General features: G+C 41.3%; 2 protein-coding genes across 3 annotated transcripts in view; one reads left to right on the top strand and one right to left on the bottom strand.

Annotated features, from left to right (window-relative positions):
• cacna2d3a (calcium channel, voltage-dependent, alpha 2/delta subunit 3a) overlaps positions 1 to 18,663 on the bottom strand; it is a 104,869-nt gene that overhangs the window by 15,698 nt on the left and 70,508 nt on the right. For both annotated transcript variants that reach the window (XM_079358685.1, XM_079358686.1), the window contains 11 exons: positions 18,263 to 18,337; positions 16,949 to 17,032; positions 16,775 to 16,846; positions 15,968 to 16,029; positions 15,786 to 15,853; positions 14,246 to 14,291; positions 13,661 to 13,758; positions 13,462 to 13,555; positions 13,120 to 13,215; positions 12,887 to 13,008; positions 12,094 to 12,171 (listed from right to left, as the gene is read on the bottom strand). In XM_079358685.1, the coding sequence (XP_079214811.1) occupies positions 12,094 to 12,171; positions 12,887 to 13,008; positions 13,120 to 13,215; positions 13,462 to 13,555; positions 13,661 to 13,758; positions 14,246 to 14,291; positions 15,786 to 15,853; positions 15,968 to 16,029; positions 16,775 to 16,846; positions 16,949 to 17,032; positions 18,263 to 18,337 (895 nt within the window). The remainder of the gene's footprint in view (positions 1 to 12,093; positions 12,172 to 12,886; positions 13,009 to 13,119; positions 13,216 to 13,461; positions 13,556 to 13,660; positions 13,759 to 14,245; positions 14,292 to 15,785; positions 15,854 to 15,967; positions 16,030 to 16,774; positions 16,847 to 16,948; positions 17,033 to 18,262; positions 18,338 to 18,663) is intronic.
• Positions 18 to 12,087, top strand: lrtm1 (leucine rich repeats and transmembrane domains 1). Its single transcript, XM_079358687.1, has 4 exons — positions 18 to 3,062; positions 4,856 to 5,240; positions 5,350 to 5,555; positions 7,787 to 12,087. Exons 1-4 carry the CDS (start codon positions 3,026 to 3,028, stop codon positions 8,314 to 8,316), a joined length of 1,158 nt encoding a protein of 385 aa, XP_079214813.1. The 5' UTR covers positions 18 to 3,025; the 3' UTR covers positions 8,317 to 12,087.

The raw sequence follows: 18,663 nt of genomic DNA, 5'->3' as shown, positions 1-18,663 counted from the left end.
GCGATGCCTGCTCAATTTAAAGAGCATCTTAGTCCTGGCTACACAAAGTGCCAAATAGATGGATAGCCTTATTGAGCAAGAATATTTAACTTATCAGTGAGAAACATTTCACTGGCTTTGCACTTCTTGCAGTGTAATTTTGCATTTGCATGATTTGGGAAGTGCAGAGGGGTACTGCTGTGGCCTGTTTTAGCCCTTGCCCAGAGGAACAGGTGCAGATTATCCCGTCATAAGCTTTGCCAGATCCTTTCAGCAGCCCACCATTTCCACACCCACATGGAAAACTCAGGGGGACGGGCTAATTTAAGATGCTGGGCAACAGCAATGGAAACACACATGGTGCAAAACCAGGGAGGACATACATCATTAAGATAATAAAAGATACAGGAGCATCATGTCTGAAAAAAAAAAGCTTTAACAATGGATGAATAGTGCCTGAGCAAGGAAGAAAGACAGAGATGGTGAAATTAAGCTGTCGAATGTTACTATTCTGTATTCTGACAAGTGACACAGTCAAATAAAACAAAACATTAAAAGACAGTGAAAACACACCTTGTCTAAAATATGAATGGTGTGTTTGTAATTTAAGCAAAAAAAATGAAACAAATAATATTATACAAGATAGAATATCTGTTCAGCAGGGGAAATAATTCATGGAAATAAAAATCCAATATGAGCAGTAGAGGAGATATTAGATGTCAGGTGCACTGATGTTGGCTGTTAAATGAGAGTCGGCTCAGTATGAAAAGACAAAAAGCCCAAATCCGTCTCACTAATGCTCGGGAATTTTCTGCACTACGGGGGGAACATTTAATTTCCCTAGGTATGATTTAAGAACTTGGGGATATTTATGCTCTGAGCTGGGTTTATGAGTCCAATGATGAGGAGACATAAAATCCTCTCCAAATCCAGCACATCGCCAATCTGCTATCAGCGCTATCCCAGGCAGGAAGTGGTGACAACCGCTTTAAATCCTACAGGTACTTGAGATTCTAACAAGGATGGTGTACAACTGTCAGCACTAGGGGTTACACGTGTGTGTGTGTGTATGTGCTTGTGTACAGACAGTAGCAAGGGCAAGCATACAGTGGGTAGGTGTGGATTTAAGTTTTTAAAGCTTAAATTCAAATCTCAACGGCGGATAATCACCTCGAGGACACTTATGCAAATGTGGTCATGGATTTTGCAGGGGCAGGCTGCTTTAGGATGCTGAGCAACATTCAAAGCATGGGCTGTTGTTCAGGACGCCATCCGTCCACAAGAACTCCACTGACCTCTCCTTCCTGTGCACTGTTGTAAAGATAAACTCAAGGATGGATATTTGCTGTTGCAAAATCCATTTAAGAGAATGGGTTTGTTGTGAAAAGTATTTTTTCAAAAAGCCCTCTGAACGAGTCTTTAGAAATATTTAAGAGATAACACACAAGGCACGCAAAACACATTTGCAATTTGCCCTTAAGGCTGTAATGCCTCAAGTTTTAAATGCGTCAGAGATGCACATGATGATAAAAAATGATGTCTGGTAAGAGCAGGAATAGTTGGGCTTTTTTCCTCTCTCCTCTTTTGTAACTTGATGCTTAACAATTTTAGACATTGCATCACAAACACAACAGGCTGTCAGTTCGCATCAACCATATGGGTTTTTAGCAAACACAGAGGCGTCGTCACACATTTATAGACTTATTTTCTTATGTAGGTGTACATGACCACTCAAGTTTGCCTGTTAGTGTGAGGGTGTGCAGGCCTCGGTGTGTACATCTTCAGCACATTGATGCATGAATTTATAGCTGGAGGCTGATATCTTGGCACAATTACTGCGATACGTTTTTTTAAATATGAGCCGGTGACACTCATTGATTGCAGTTCTCGCTGCACATGACAGAATGAAAATAATTGTCATGCCCTTCAGCAGATGAAAGGATATAAATGTGGATGGACAGGAGGGCAAATCCAAAGGAGGGTATGACAGGCCAAGGTCAGCTTGTAAGCGTTCATCGTTATAAATGATTTGACCATTAATCTCTTTCCCTCTCTTCCTTTGTTTTTTTTTTTGCTTCTTCTCCATGTGACCCACGAGCTGATAAAAGCTTAACAGTCAATCCATTTTCATGCAAAGATAAAAAAGAAGAAAAAAAAATCTATGCAAATTTCCTGCAACAGCTTAATATCCTGCCGTGTGCATGTGTGCATGCGTATGTGTGCATTCTTGCGTTCTCTGTGTTGCTGTGCTGGGGGCGTGTTCTGCCAGCCCTTCTACCCACGGCTCATGCATAATATCCTCAGTGCATGTCACAGTGACGGGCATCCTCACTGTGTGTCGAAGTGTTTTGCGTATTTTGTGTGGACACGTTGCAATCCAGATCTAATTTTGTCTTGTTGTTCAAGCCGTTTGCCAGAGAGAAAGGAGGGAATGTGAATGTCGGCATACGTGTATGTGTGCGTGTGATTTAAGAGATACAGCTGTCCGCTGGGAGATGACACACCATCAAACTCACTAAACACAACTGGGAGAGCTGAGAGAGCGGGGCGAGCAAAACAGGAGGAGAGAGAGAGAGAGAGAGAGAGGGGTCAGGTTGTTGATTTGGATTCAGGAGAGGATTAGACGTAAAACAAAATCAAGTGAGCACAAAAGGGAATGGAAACTGCATGAAGAAGAATAAAGGGACAAAAAGAGAGGATTGAGAGATAGTGAGAGGACTAGATATAGAGATAGAGCGAGAGAGAGAGAGAGAGAGAGAGAAAGAGAGAGAGAGGCAGAGCTCCCATTTGCCAGTGATTCCCACACTAGCTGCCTGGCTGGCAGTAAGCTCTGCGCTCTGATCTGCACGCTCTGATGGGGTTTCTTGCCTGTAAAGGCAGGACTGAGGATCCTGAAGACATCACAGGTTTCGGCTACCGATTTGGCCTCTGGTATTTCTGTGACCTATGAACAATGAGAGCCAGGACAACTAGTCTAAAACTAACAGATGGATCATCAACCAATGACGGTCATTAGAATCCAAGAAGGGAGTTAAAAGAAGATCGAATGAAAGCAGCCAAAGGACAACTGGTAGAAATGAGAGGTATGAGATGCATTACATGGGAGAATATCAACATGAGTGCGTGTGTGTGTGTGTGTGTGTGTGTGTGTGTGCGCGTGTGTGTATATTAGTAAATTGTTGATAGCTAAGTGGGATGCTATCAGTTAACGAGGCTATTATGTTCTGTACACTGTTGTGTAACTGAATGATACTAAAGCTTGGGCTGCACTTTTTCTGATTTACAACACTCAAGTTTAACGAACACAGTAGGCTGTTTATATCTGCACATTTTCCCTCTGAGCGTGATTGACATCGGTACCAAGCTGACATTAAGGTTGCACTTGCAGTGGGTTGTGTGTGCATGTCATTAAAAGCTTCCCTGTGTGTACTTTGGACTGGAGGGACACATCAGAGCAAAGAGCCATTCTGCTGTGTTGACCTGATTCCAGAGCTGCTGTTACAACGCTTCACTGATCATGTGTCTCCTTATATGCATTGTACATATATGAGTATGTTTATGAATGTGTGCACACATGGTCGAACACGTGATTGAATGCATCCTCCCATACACACGCTCTCACGTAACTCACAAAGATGCAATTAGCAAAGGGCTTCGCAGAGCTCTTAATCTAAAAAAATGTAATGTTCTAATGTTTTTTTTTTTTTTGTTAAAGCGATCAACATTATTTTATAGAAACAACACTGTCAATGTACCAAACCAACAGCTGAGATTTAGTCTGGGAGCAGCAGACGAAATCTCAGCAGTTGTGTGAGTGAAGTACTGTGTTGCATAAAGTTGGATCATAACAACAATTAGATCATACTCTGACAATGAAATCAACATTCCATGTTTTTCCTTCTGCCAGAAATCATTCTTGAAATTGTTTGAGGGAAATGCTGTGCAATAAAGAAGAACCTTTGAGAGACTTAAAAGATAAATTGGCTGAAAATGCTCAATGTTTCAGTTAAAATAAACAAAGTATCTACAGTTTATCTATATTTCCAGGATCTATGTGTAACTTGCGAGCTAGTTACATGAGCAGGCTTGAGTCTGAGATTCATTTCACAGAGCCGCAGGCTAGTCCAGCCAGCGCTATAAATACTGCTGTAACGTTCCCCAAGAAATGGACATGAGTAGTCATCTCAAAGGGAATCAGACACCCAATTTCTGCTGTGTATAGATTTACGTGTGGGTGGAGTGTGGGTGAGGGGTTACGAGGCGACAGTGGAGGGCCACTGTCTAAGGGAGGGTGGGAGGTGTGAGCTGGCATACTGCATAAGAAACAAGTTTACTTTGTTAATTATCAGTCAAAGGAAATGTTTCTACAAGAAACCAAATGACCAATTTTAAGTATAGATGTTCTGCAACAGTTTCTTCCGACTGATAACACGTATGATTGATTTGAGGATTTGACAAAACTAAGTACAAATCCATTAAGAGAAAATGTTTGATATTGGTTTTTTTTGTTGTTTTTTTTAAACTCATTCCTGACAGGTTTTCATTGCTACTTTGGGATGCTACTATTTTTTTTAATTACATGATCATTTTGGTTGGCTAATTGATATGGTGGAGTATCATATTGGTACGTAATTTGGCAACCTTGCAAATTGCTGATACTGATGTATTAGACACTGATACTACTACTCATACTAATAACTGCATGATGCTGTTATTAGTATCTCTTCTATGACAAAGGAGTTTATGAACTTCAGTGAAGGGTTTTGATGGCAGTTGCAGACTGTGGTATGAATGTACATGAGTGTAGAACATGTTATTCTTTAGTGGACAAATACTTAGATGTCATATCTAATATTGTGTCCCCATGTTTCCACAGTGGTACTGCTTTGTGCCCTCCTCTCCCTCTTGACGTCATCACAAGCCTGTCCAAAGGAGTGTAGCTGCAATGGCAACACCAAAGTTGTGGACTGCCGGGGTCGAGGCCTCTATGACATCCCTCGACGACTGCATCCAGACACCCAAGAACTCTACCTCCAAGATAACCGTATCAGGGGGCTGGGATCGATGGCTTTCCGAGAAATAGCGCTTGTTCGCATTCTCGATCTGTCTAATAACTCTATAACGTCAGTTTCACCAACTGCTCTGCTGGGTCTACGAAGTCTACACCGCCTCAGCCTGGCCCACAACAGCCTAAAAGAGCTGGACAAACGGTTGCTCGGACCTATTCGTTCCCTTTCACACCTTGACCTCTCACACAACAGGTTAGGACAGAAAAATGGAACATTGTCAATATTTTATGTTTCTTCTTCACACTCTGTTAACTCGATCACATAACACCTATTGTAACCCTGCTATGTCCCTTTTCTCCAGCCTGTGGGGTTTGCCTGGAGCCATTGGAGACAGTTTGACAAACCTCAGCCACTTGGGACTAGCACACAACAGAATAACAAGAATGGACCGCTCTTTGTTGGAGGCCCTGACCCGCCTGGACAGCATCACACTACGAGGCAACCCCTGGAGGTGTGACTGCCAGCTTATAGGCCTCAAACTCTGGCTGGAGACGTACCTCTTCAAAGGTTAGACCACCAGCAGCATTAAGTACTTGCTTAGGGGAATATCTCAGAAACTTATGGAAATATTGACCTTCTAAACAAGTAAATAACCCAGACCCAGTAGTGTATATGAATAGAAATAGCTGGACTCCACGGCCAGTTTACACAATACGAGAGGAGCCTCTTTTAGAGATTAAAATACACTAACCCCAAATTGATGTAATGTTTATATATTTAGAGCATGGAGAGATTGACAGAGTGGAGATAAGGGCAGGCTTAAAGCTCTGTCCAGTTATTAAAGATGGTGGAATGAATTTGTGTGTGTGTGTGTGTGTGTGTGTGTGTGTGTGTGTGTGTGTGTGTGTGTGTGTTGTGTGTGTTATTCTCTGTATGGCCGGAGAAAGGCTGCAGGTTATTTTGGCTTTATACAACCATGTTAAGGGTGACCACCACTGATTTAGGTAGCCTGCCGCGAAGCCGCTTTTTGCACGGCCTATTTTAAAAAAACACGGCCTTGAAATTTTTGCACGGCTTGACCTAGGCCGTGCAAAAATCTACATTTAATAGACGTGCTTACTACACGGGTTTCTGTACGGTGCCACCCGTGCCCTATTTGGTAGGCGGAATGTCAGGATAACGATAGCCGCTATGTAAATAGCGTCAGATGGTAGCAGCTAACCGCTAACAGCTATCCGCTAACTAATAAATCCAACAAAAGAGAAAAACGCTACATAAACAAAACCAACGCTGGAAACATCCAGCAGTTCATCCACTTTGTCATTGGCATGTGACTGTTTATTACAAGAACTCAATCCAGCTTTGTTTCAGAGAAGGCTGTGTGCGGCGAGGAGAAATACACACGTAAACAATCAGCTGTGTTACAGTCAATGGTTTAAACACGGTGGAGTTTTGTTTACCAACGTAACACAGGAAGTGACGACTCTTTCAACCAATCAACGGACTGCAGGGTTTAGCTCCAGATGATTGACTTATCAAGGTCTAGGGATCTATTATTACTGGATGACACAATATTATATTATGAATTTATGTGTTTGTTGTTTGTTTTTTAAAGAAAGTGCAGATAGAAGCAGTGGGCCAACAAAGGGCTTAGACAACATGAACCAAGTGAGTTGCAGTCAAATGATGATGGGGTGTGTCAGGGTAGGGGCTGTACAGTAAATCAACATTATGAAGCTTGGGAAAACTAAAATGTGAAAACTAAAACGTGTAACAATGCATCTTATTGAACAGAATGCACCATTTAGAGACTTATTCAGTTTTCTTCAAAACTAGTGTGTTAGGGAGCACATAACCGCCGCGCCGCCGTTAGTGACACTGAAAAAAATTTGCACCCCCTGTATTTTTTTTTGCACCCCCTGTTTTCCCATTTCTGCCTAAATCACTGGTGACCACATACATGTCAAACCCAAAGTAGATAATGTCACAGTCAAGACGTTGTTTTGTTTTTTAAGTAGAGTCCTTATTGTGATTGCTGGCCTCTCACATTGTCTGACCTTAAAGCTTGGTAAAAAATGCTGCCATAACAATCTCCTGAATGATGTTGATCTTAGGCATTATTTGCCGCTGCCTTTATGACCACAGTAATGAACTCTACTGCAGCAGGAAGAGATTTTATTCATCCGATTGAGAGTTAAATTGCCAACTACATAATTTTCTTCGCTAGACCGACCCCAGCATTAGATAACAAATAAGCACTGTACAGTGAAAGCTAGGTTCGCTTGGTCCGCCTACATGCCCATGTTACTCTGACACTGCTTTCGTCTTCGAGGCTGTGAATTCTAATTACTGCAAAACAGAACAATGGACCATGATACAAGGATGTGTGCCTAATGGAAGCCAGTGGTTACACAGGCAGGCAGGCAGGCAGGCAGAGAAGAACACAGTTTAACATGAAAAACAACAACGAGAATAATAAAGGCATTCACAGGTCAAACGGAGTGCAGCTAAAGAGATCAAGTCAATGCTTTATTTTAGGTTATTGAACTGTTCGCTAATACAGTGCAATTTAAAGAGTGTGTGCCGTCCATTCTTGTTCAAACTCAGCTATAATGATTATAATTTGGCTTTCTCTGTAGAAATCTGCCATGAAAGAAAGCATGTATTTGACAGCAGGTAATGCACTCAAAATTGAGGGTTGTATTCCTCCCATCCCCCATCCATTCAACCTGCCACACCTTCTTTTGTTTTTTCCACTCCTCTCTGATCTAACGACAATATTTATCTCTAATTCAAAGGTGGAGTAGTGGATGAGGTGCTTTGCTCACAGCCAGAAGACATGAAGGACAGAGACTTGCAGAAAGTCCCCTACCAGCTCTTTCACGCCTGCATGACCACAAGCTACCATTACCTGTTTGCAAACATACACCACCTGGAGTCAGAGAGGATGCTGCGAGGCCACACCCATGGTAACCATGCTCATCCCTCCAGCCACGCTCTCCACGTCCCCATGGTGATCGGGGAGGGTTATGGTGTTGGAGGAGGAGGCGGAGGAGGAGGAGGAGGGAGTTTGCCAGAGTGTGAACCTAAGCAGAGGCCACGGCCTGTCAACCTGCGCCACGCGATCGCCACAGTGATCATCACGGGTGTTGTGTGTGGGATCGTTTTGCTGATGATGCTGGCTGCAGCAGTGTACGGCTGTGCCTACGCCGCGATCATGGCCAAATACCAGCGGGAGCTAAAGAAGAACGAGGAGTTGGCAGCAGCGCGGGGGAAGGATCACAACACAGCTGATGAGAAGGAACCTCTGGAGAATGCTATTGCTTAAGTGTTGATGACATGAACCCTTGACTTAAAAGCTGGGCCTCAACCCTTTAACCTGATCCTCTCTGAATGCCGTGTGTGTGTTTGGGAGAAAAAGGAGAGTGTGGGACTATTTACATGTGTGTTTGTTCATCTCCTCTCTGAGACTTGGGTAGCTAACTTCCATAGGTATTTGACTATGCACTGACAAGAGGAGAATCCTTTTACTTTATGCGGGTTCAAAGGACAGGCCAAAGAATCTAAAAGGAATCAATTACATTTTTTCTGAGAAATGCATAACAGATATGAACAAAATGATATATATTTATAATAGTGTGTTTGTAGGTCTAATAGTAAATCTCTATTTAGGAAAAAAATATATATCATTCAGAGTTTGGTTATCTTTGGAGGTAATTCTGAAAACTCATAGTAGGCAGCTGCTGTCTGTTACATTTTGTCAAGTTTTCTGCATCCTTAATGTGAGCGAAAGAGAAAAATAATGAGTGTTTGTGTCAGTGTTTTAACATTTCTCGAGTGCGTGTTTTTTGGGAGATGTTTACCGTATGCACATATTTATAGAGATTTTAAGAGTTTGTGCCTAATCATGTGTTCTAGTTTTGAAGAGGAAAAATGTGTTTTTTTCTTAAAGGATATTTTTCTGACATACGAAGAGAAGATGGGAAATTCGCTGAAGCAATAATGAAACAAACTAAAAGAAAGAAAAAAACAACAACAACAAAACCTGGACTCTGCCTTGTTGTTTTTCTATGACTCTCCAGGTTTATACGTCGGGAATGATCTGCAAACACCGACAAAAACTGTTAGATTCGCAGTTTTGGAGTCTTATTTGTGATTTCATGCTGATTTCTCGTGGTAGTCCAGTGCATCAATATGTATTATATAAAATAAAAGGGAACAATGGACCTCAAATGGAGAACATATTTTTAAAAGAGGAGGTTTAGGGGAAAAAAAGTTTTTGTATGTTTATGTAAGTATATCATAATATTTACAGTAGAACCAGACCAATCAATCAGCCAGCCGATAATATTGAACGATATGATCATATGACTATTGGTATCGGCTACTTTTATCACAGATATGTGCCAATAATACAAGATTTATTCACCAGTCAAAAAGCATTTCATTTGATTTTTATTGTATTACAGCAGTTCTCTGTGCGAGTCTGCTGTATAGACTGCAAGTGAACATCTTGTCTTCATTATGTGTATATATATATATATATATATGTTTTTAAGTGTTTGATAACTTTATTTGATCTTGATTTGTTTATAATCGTGTATATTTAAATCTATATCAATATCTACAGATCAGACATAGATTTTACAGATATCGGCAAACTTATCAGAATCTGATCTGTCCAATATCGATATTGGCCCCAATGATCTCATATCAATCGGGTTCTAATTTACACGAAATAATGCATAGTGCTCAGCGAGGGGGACATTACATTCCGAAAAAAATACAAGCTAAACATCATGTTGAAAACTGATTTTCTGTAATCTTGCAGACTTAAAAAAAAAAAAAAAGGTCAGAGATGTAGATACATATTTCACCCCAGTGGTGATCCTATTTAACTTTTATAAACATGGCACCAATATCATATGGTTACAAAATACACATTTCTAGCAGGCTGTAATGAACAATATTTCACAAAGCTAATGGGAATTTGTCTAGATGATATATCCCTCAAACATGCAGATGTCTTTTCCCCCCATTGACTGGCATACCAAGGGAGGTCTGGGGTATTATATAGTAATCAACACAGTGATTGGTTCATGTGATTTTTGTCTCCTGTTGATAAAATATCCCAGAGAAGATATTTAGGCGTAATGGATTAGATTCTAAAAAAATAATAAAAATGACTATGTTCATTAGAAGCACTGAATTGTATTCATAATTCATCAATAATGTCCACCTGCAGTGATATATATAGCTTAATCTGCGTAGTCCGGATACACATGAAGGAAACAGATGCCTATGGTCTGACCTGAGTCTTATGTCTGTGTGTTACTGCAGCCGACTCACTGCACGTGGCTCAGGATGTGACCACAAACTCTGTGCACACGCGCGCCAGTCTGCACACACACGTTAACATTGTGACTCCAGAGATGTCTGCAGGGCCCGTGACGTGTGATGTCATCAGCCTGTCCTGTTAAGTTAGTGTATTAGCGTATTCACAAGTCTACAGCTCACTGGAGCGCAGGGCAGTGAAAACTGGCCCTAACCGGCCCACGCTAAATTTGCATTCCAGCCTACATCTCTCCTCCCATCTGACTCTATTACATAAAATCATGCTTGCAGACATCCCCCGATCTGATGAGCAAAATCGTCATTACTGCTCATCAGCAACCAATGAAGTGATAAGATATTCTTTATTCAGTTTGCTGCTTAACAGGATTTAAGAGAATGATATTATCTTACAACACAAGGGAGCACGTCAGCAGGGTCAAATAAATCTGGGGGCTGGTGTACTGTGCTGCTTGTGTACCACTGATACAAATCTGATGCATAATCTGTGGGTATGTGTGCAGTGGCACTGCACAGATTCTCCCATCTCTGTCCTTCTGCTCCAGTGGTTTCCCCCAGGCCAAGAGTACCCACAATGCAGTGCTTTCCTGTCAGTGCATCCAGGCACCGTGAAATAATTTTCTCTTTCTGTGCCCTTTTATTTCTTCTCTCATGTTATTGCTGCATTTCTCCAAGATTTCCCCTCCTTTGCCTTTCACCCGTTTTTTTTTTTCTTTCTCTTCTCTGTCCAGGTACATTTTTAGTTATTCTTCCACTGGCAACACAGGCTGTCATTTGTTGACAGAAGCTGCTACAAAGATCCTCAACAGAAGCAGTTTTTTTTTTATATGACGCAAAAGCTGTGCTTGAAATTTGTGCTAGGTGGAGGATGAAAAAACTGTACACTTTACTAGAATTGGAAAAACGGAGAGCAATCCGACCAGATGATACTATTTAAATAAAACACATTGCACACTTTCTGCATTATAAATGATATCTAAGTCAATGTGTTTCAAATATACAAGATGAAACAAATATTCTAATTTTCCGCAAATCAAGGTGACCCGCAATTTTTCTTTGACTGTGGTCTACTGTAGAAAAACGACACTTCTTATGAACTTCTCAAACTGATTTGTGATATTGTAAAAAACGATCACTGGAAGTCTTCTTATGCTTCTCTTGGTGTCTTTTAAAATATTTCACATTCCATGACAACTCCAAACAGCTACTGTATATCCCTAATGTCACTTTGTTTTCCATTGAATCTCTAATTCCTTTTCGTTGTAACTTGCTGAAGGCAAACAGAACAAGGGCTGCGTTCTCCATACCCTTCATTTTGCTCATTGCACAAAGTTGCATTATATGGGCGTGACATATTTGGGCTTCTGAGTCACCGGGACATGAGATGAGGCACGCCACAATAAAATCCTCCAGGCCACAATATGCCTTAAATACGCACAAAGTTTAAAAAAAAAGAGTTTATGAAACAAGCATCTATTAATATGTGCATGCATAGATGCTGTCTGTGTTGCACTCGAGCCTTCTCCTCTGCGTAGATTCATGGAGAGGGCAAACGAGCGTATTAATAAAAGCAGAAGAGTCGCTGAATGTGGGCAGTGAATGTTTCAGCTCTATAAGAGGAAATTAAGTAGGGGGCTGACAACTGAAGACCAGGAAAACAAAACCCACATTGCAGCATCATGAGGAGAATATTTCAAACCCTTTCAGTGCAGAAGTGTGTGAGAAAGAAGGAGCCACTTGAGTCCCCACTTACCCGCAGCAATGGGCGATTTCCTCTCATCCAGAAGCTGAATGGCCGTGCTGGCCAATACGACACTCTTGTTTTCTGATCCTAAGCCATGAAAAGGCACGAAACACACACAGACACGTACAAAGAGTTCACATCAGTCATTGCATTATTCTCTATATTAGCTCTGAACTGACTACAGGATGAGTGGAGAGAGACAGACTGTGTATGAATACCACAGAGTACTTTTTCATAGCTGCAGCGAGCTGCCGCTGTCCTACGAGGAAAAATGCATCCAAAGCAAGTCCTCGGAGGAAATAAGAGGCTTTCAGATCACTTGTATTAGCTGGCACTAATGGAAAGCCTAAGGCAGGGGACAGATGAGAACACAGTCTTCCTTTGGGGGGGGTGGAACCATCTTTTAGAGACATAAACTGCACATGCTAGAGGTGCTTGTGTGCGTGTCTTTTTTTGTCAGTGTGTTCTCGCCAAATCACTATGGAAAGGGCTGACCCTCTTCCTAAGGTATCTGATTTCAACCCGCAGCAATCAGTCCTGTCCACAAGAACACAGCCCAGAATTAATAAGAGAGGAAGCAGAAGTGGAGATGTAACATGAGAAGAAAAAAAATCCAAACATGGGTAAAAGAAAGAAGAAAAGAGAAGGTTTTTTTAACGCATTTGAAAAATGATTTAATGTAAATGTACTTACGGACATTTGGTTGCCTGATTTATTATATCTTACTAGAAATGGCTAATGCGCTGATGTAAACTAAATTTGGAAGTATGAACATTGTACACAGAGCAAATGAATAACTAACCTGTATTGAATGGCAGAGAGTAAACAAAGGTTCCTGGAACTTGTTCTGCTGCTCTCTTGTACCACAGGGGAAAGTGATCGGCGTTGAACACTCCCTCCTTGTCTTCAGCTGTCAGGAAGTCTCTTGAAGCAGAGCGGGAACACAGAGATGATGATACAGACTAATCATGGTATATAAGACTTATGGAATAATAAACAAAGGGGGAAATGAACACGTGCACTGAGCATTCTTACTGGTTCGTGAGCTCATCCGGCACCACAAACAGGTTAATTCTGGACAGGCCGGTTCTTGTACCCAGGTAGGCTATTTCCACTCCTTTATCAGAGTTCCTGTAAAGTATGACAAATTACAGATCCAGCTGCATGTGTGTCCGAATGTGACTTTAGTGAAAGCGCCATTGAACATTTACAAGTGCCTTCTCTTTTTTTTAGTCTTTCTTGAAATTGATCTCAAATACTAGTCTGCAAACATTTTCAAAATAAAAAAGTAGTGACTCTGTTACTAGGAAGCAGGTAATGTAGTTGCTATGAACAAACAATTTAATTAAGACGACGGAAGAAAAGAAGAAGACATACTCAGATTTATTGAGCACGAGGCTCGTCCAGTAGGCCTCCAATGGAGCAGTCACCACTGCATCAAAGAGAACTTCCTGAACCAGTTCCTTGTCACCTAACAGGGCAAAGAAAAACACGTTTTACGATGCAACACAAAAATACTTCATGCAATGAGAAGCGAGGGGGGATCTTAGTCTTTGTAGGTGGGTTTAACTCTTACAGTGCAGGTGAGGTTCGTGTCCACTGAGGTACATTTTGATTGCCTCAATCTGGGATAGGTAGCGGTGCTCGGGGTGCTCGTCTGTGTTGCAGTATGTCCTGAAATGTAAAACATACTGAGGACATTGGGAACACTGCATGGAGCAAAGTTAGGATTAAAATAACTGGGATATTTGAAAAGTGCTCAGCCTTGGAAGTCAAACACGATCTTTAAATCAAGTATCAGAATGCTGACAGGTGCTTGTGCATCACTATTATTTGTAGGATAACAGTAAAACAGAGAGGTTTTTTTTTTACTCATCATGTTTGAAAAACAGTCAGCTTTATGTGGTTAGATGTTGGTTATTAAGTGACATCAAGACAAGGTACTACAGATCTCAAAGCTGTAAAATATATAATGCAGGGCAAGTTTATTTATAGCACATTTCAACAACAAGGCAATTCATAGTGCTTTACAGAAGACATCAAAAGCATCACAAAATATATTAGTAAGTATAAGTAATATGAGTTCTTATATTTAATGCAAAACAAAATAAAAAAAAGTCAAATTACATAGTCTGCAAAAGCAGTGTGGACTTTCTCTTACCATTCGTCTGCCAGCGCTACATCAGGATGCTCCAAGTCATGGAGCCCTGTGATAAAATAACAACAGCGAACCTCGAGCTAAACGAGCAACACTCAATATGAACTCATAATAATAGGGCAAGGCATCTACACCTCACTTGCACACACTGTTGAAAAATACACACAGCAAAGGTTGAAAAATGTGTTTTTTGAATGGATGTGACAGGTCTGATGAGATCAGGAAGAGCCAAGTCATGCTCAGAGGTCTCTACATGATGGACATGTTTAGAGAAACACAGACTCAGACACACACAGACCAACCACCACATGAATATTAACATGCATGAGGCTGGACATGAAAAATAGGCACATGTTCACATAGAGGCTAAAAGAGGCTAAGTTAAAGTTAAAGGAGCCACAAGATTTTTTGTTTTTCTTCACTTCAAGTCCAATTGTAACTGTTCTGAGGATTGAATACAAAGACATGGAAAGCAACCATGCAAATATATATTCACGATTTACTTCTAGTTTAAGAGTATTTCAAGGTTATAGCTACGTGTTACGACAGATTAAATAGTTAGAAGATCATCTTCAAAAAAACAGAAGATCGTCCCTGAAAAATATGTATCAATGGAGCAGCTACTGTTAAACCTGCTCCAAAACTAAAACGCCACTTAATTCTTTGTGCATCAACAAACAATCCTAAAGAGCCACTGAAGTCCTAAAAAAATTATTATTGTGTCATACATATACTTATATGTACAGCCCACATGCGCATAATAGGTCTATTCATTGTCATCAGACTGAGAAAAAGCAAGACAAACTATTATTAAAGAGAATATCTCGTCTTCTTCCACAAGATTTTGAGACAAAATTAGCAAGCTTCAACACATCGAACTTAAACAGTCATTCCAGTGTTTGCACTTCTGTCCACCCCAGCTTTTGCCGAACTACTCCATGGAAACAACATTTAAAATAATATATCTAATTAGGTCTGAAAACAGCCACTCTGCCACTTCAGTAATGGTAGTGTGGCTCCATCTATTTCTATATGCATGACGCATATTGCGACGAGCCTTTTTTTTTTCTTTCTTTATTCTTTGTGTCACACTTGTTTTAGAGTCCCTCACTAAAGGTACACAAATGAAACAACCACACAAGTTAGGCACTAATAGCACTTTAAAAACGGATGTGTTGTTCAGCCTTGAAAGAAACTAACAGGCACTGAAAAGTTGTTATACAGAACATAGGTAAACAAGTGGCTTACTTCTTTTACTGAAACAATTCAGCACTTTAACTACAGGACTACATATCCCTGGAAATAATTAAAATCAAATGGCCCTATCTAAAGATTGGTCTAACACGTACATTATGCCAATAATGTGTGTTGTTACCACTGTTACATCTTAAAACCATGACCTTTAATGCATTTATTAAATGATGTTTGTGTTGTGATAGCAGATGCCTATATCTCTAGTTACTTACTGACTGAGTGAGACAAACACAGACAATGAACAAATTCATGTGAGTGAAGCAGAGACAGAGAAGGGAGGATCTCTTACCTTCCTCCACTGTGACATTCCCTCTGAAGAAAAACTTCCCGTGGCCTCTGGAAAGGGCTACTCCTAGACTAAAATAAGACAGCTCCATGTCAACCAGTGCCTTGTTGTGCAAATAAAAACTGGAACTTTTAATCCATCAGCTGTTTTAAACTTTGTTCACTATGTAGAGAAAGCTCATTTACCTGAAAGGAGTCCCCTTGATGTCTGTGTAGTAGTAATCATTATGCAACACCAGAACACGTTTCTGAAATAAAGGAGATTAATGCCTTCCATTATATGCGACAGTAAACAGCAGGCAGTCTGACAGCAGTTATCTGATGGGATTTCCTGCAGTCTGGCTCCATCTAGTGGTGAAAATAGTTTCTGCTGTGTGTCACTGTTATTCTGCAGATGGATGTGTTTTCACAGCATGAAAGACAGTGTTTGGATAAGGATTGTGAATATGCATGTGTGTCTACATTTGAGTGCATTTCACTGTGTGTCTGCAGATGTGCATTTACATATTGAATCCTTAATAATCAGGGTTATATAAAACGCTCTTTTCCTAGGATTTGTAAATGCAAAGTGCACACACACCTGAATGCCGCCCTCCCCCCCTCTGCCTGCCTGCTTCTCTCTCGCTCTCTTTCTGTTAGATAGGCAAGTAGTAAAAGAGAATCGTTGGGCTGCTGTTTCTCACCCGTACTCTGCAACATGTGCTCAGTAGAGATAAGGGGCTCACACACACACACACACACACACACAGACATACACACACACACACACACACACACATACACACATACACACACACACACGCATGCAGAGCAAACAAAATCTGAAAACAAAATCCCCAAGTCAATCCTGTAACATCACTGTGCCAAGTGTAACAACCCCTGGCAGAGTGGATTCACCCCGCTGACTGTTTTCTCTGGCACTTCCTTTGGGACCTTCAGAAAAGTTAGTGTTTTGTATGTGTTTGTGTGTTTCTGATATTTTGGACTCCTCACCCCTTTATCAACACTTTTTTTCACCTCCATGGAGAAGGTCCCCGTCTTCCTGTTGACCATGGCATTTCTCAGCTAGAAGCACAAATCACACGGCAAAATCTCAAGCATCAGATTTTTTTTATCGAGACTGGTGCAACTGTTGATGCTTAATGATGATTGATAAAAGGGTCCTACTGCATCTTCCTTGTCCTCCCATTCCACCTCGGAAAGATCCACACTGCTGTAGCTTGGCTTCCTTCGCTTTTTGCCATCTCCATACTGCACACACAATCACACGTAATTACACATACATGCTCAGACAGAGATACAAAATAAAGAAAACACAGCACTGCACTGCTGCCTACTGTTTGCACTGCCACATTATTATTCTATGCTAAATTGCATACACTATATTATGCAAATTATATCTGATTTGAAGCTTAGTTCTTAGGGACTTGGGTTGGGAAGCTGAGGGTCGCCAGTTCAAGTCCTGATACAGACCAAAACATGGAAGTTGGTCTGGTAGAGGTGCTGGACCACTTCTTGAGCACTGTTGAATTGCCCTTGAGCAAGGCACCAAACCTGCACCAGCTCAGGGGGCGCTTCCAGTGGGGGCAGCCGGAGCACTCTGACATCTCTTCATTAATGCATGTCCACAGCTCCTGCTTGTGCACGTGTGTGTGAAAAGCATGCCTCTAAAACAATAACAGAGTGCGAACCACAACTTCCTCCTCGGGGATTAATAAGGTTTATGAAATTAAAAAAAGTACAAATAAATCTTACGCCGTCGTATCCATATGAAGGTACACAGACGTGAGCTTAGTTACGGAACTATTGCGAAAAAAGACGTGTGTGTTTCTGTGTGTATTTAAAATGTATGTGTGTACTTATGAGTATTCCCTCTTCATTCATCTCTCACCAACGACAGCCCCCTCACCCGTCATTAGTTGTTAAGCACTTTTCATTAACATCTTTAATTAGCCCACTATTAAACCATCTGTCTGTCTGTTCGCTCCTCTTTTCCCTGTCTGCGCTCTTCTCATCCCTCCATCTCTTTCTGTTTCCTTCCAGTCTTGCAACCTGCTTTGTCACCCCGCTCTCCTCCCTACCCCCTCCCCTCCCTCTTTGCACTCTCTCCCCTCATCCTCTTGTGAGAGGAGTGAGTGAGTACAATGGAGTTAATCACAGCCATTCAGTCGTATATCTCTGTCTATTCACAGCAACAGCAGAAGCCTGGAACACGCGCCTCTCATCTGCATACCACCTTGCAGCCAACACGCGCACGCCGCGTGGCACACAGAGCACCAACACACCGATTCTCCATGTCAATCAGCGTCTCCATGTGATGGGAAATCAGTAATTGTCTTGACATGAACTCAAATGTTAGTATTCCTCAGTCGCTTGTACAAAGTAAATGAATACATGTGAACTTGTGTCTCTGAATTGTTCTGATAATTAGGTTCAGTTAACTTCTTATAGAGAGCGAAAGGCGCTGCAGGTATTACTCACAAGTGGCCGCAGATCTGGATGGGTGAGGATGTATCCGTTGTTAGTGATTGCAAAGGCGTAGCCGTGAATACCCAGCTGGAATTTTACACACACACACACACACACACACACACACACACACACACACACACACACACACACAAGCACACGCACACAAATGAAGTCTTTGCCTAATTGCTAGTCTGGTATAATCAAGCTCTTTTCATTTTTACTGGACAAATCTTTGTCTTTGTGTTCAAACCGACAGACATTGTGACACAAGAGGATGACAGCATTCATCTCAACACTTTAAATGTCAAAACATTACAGTGAACCAAGCTTCAGGTTTACATGTGAAAGAAATCCGCACAGGGGATGTGGCTGAGGATGCTATTAGGATACAATAGCACGCGTGGTGAATA

Source organism: Symphodus melops (genome assembly GCF_947650265.1).
Source record: "Symphodus melops genome assembly, chromosome: 13".
In the NCBI taxonomy this organism is placed as follows: Eukaryota; Metazoa; Chordata; class Actinopteri; order Labriformes; family Labridae; genus Symphodus; species Symphodus melops.
Note: the sequence above shows the minus strand (reverse complement) of the source record. Positions and strands in the feature narration are given on the sequence as shown.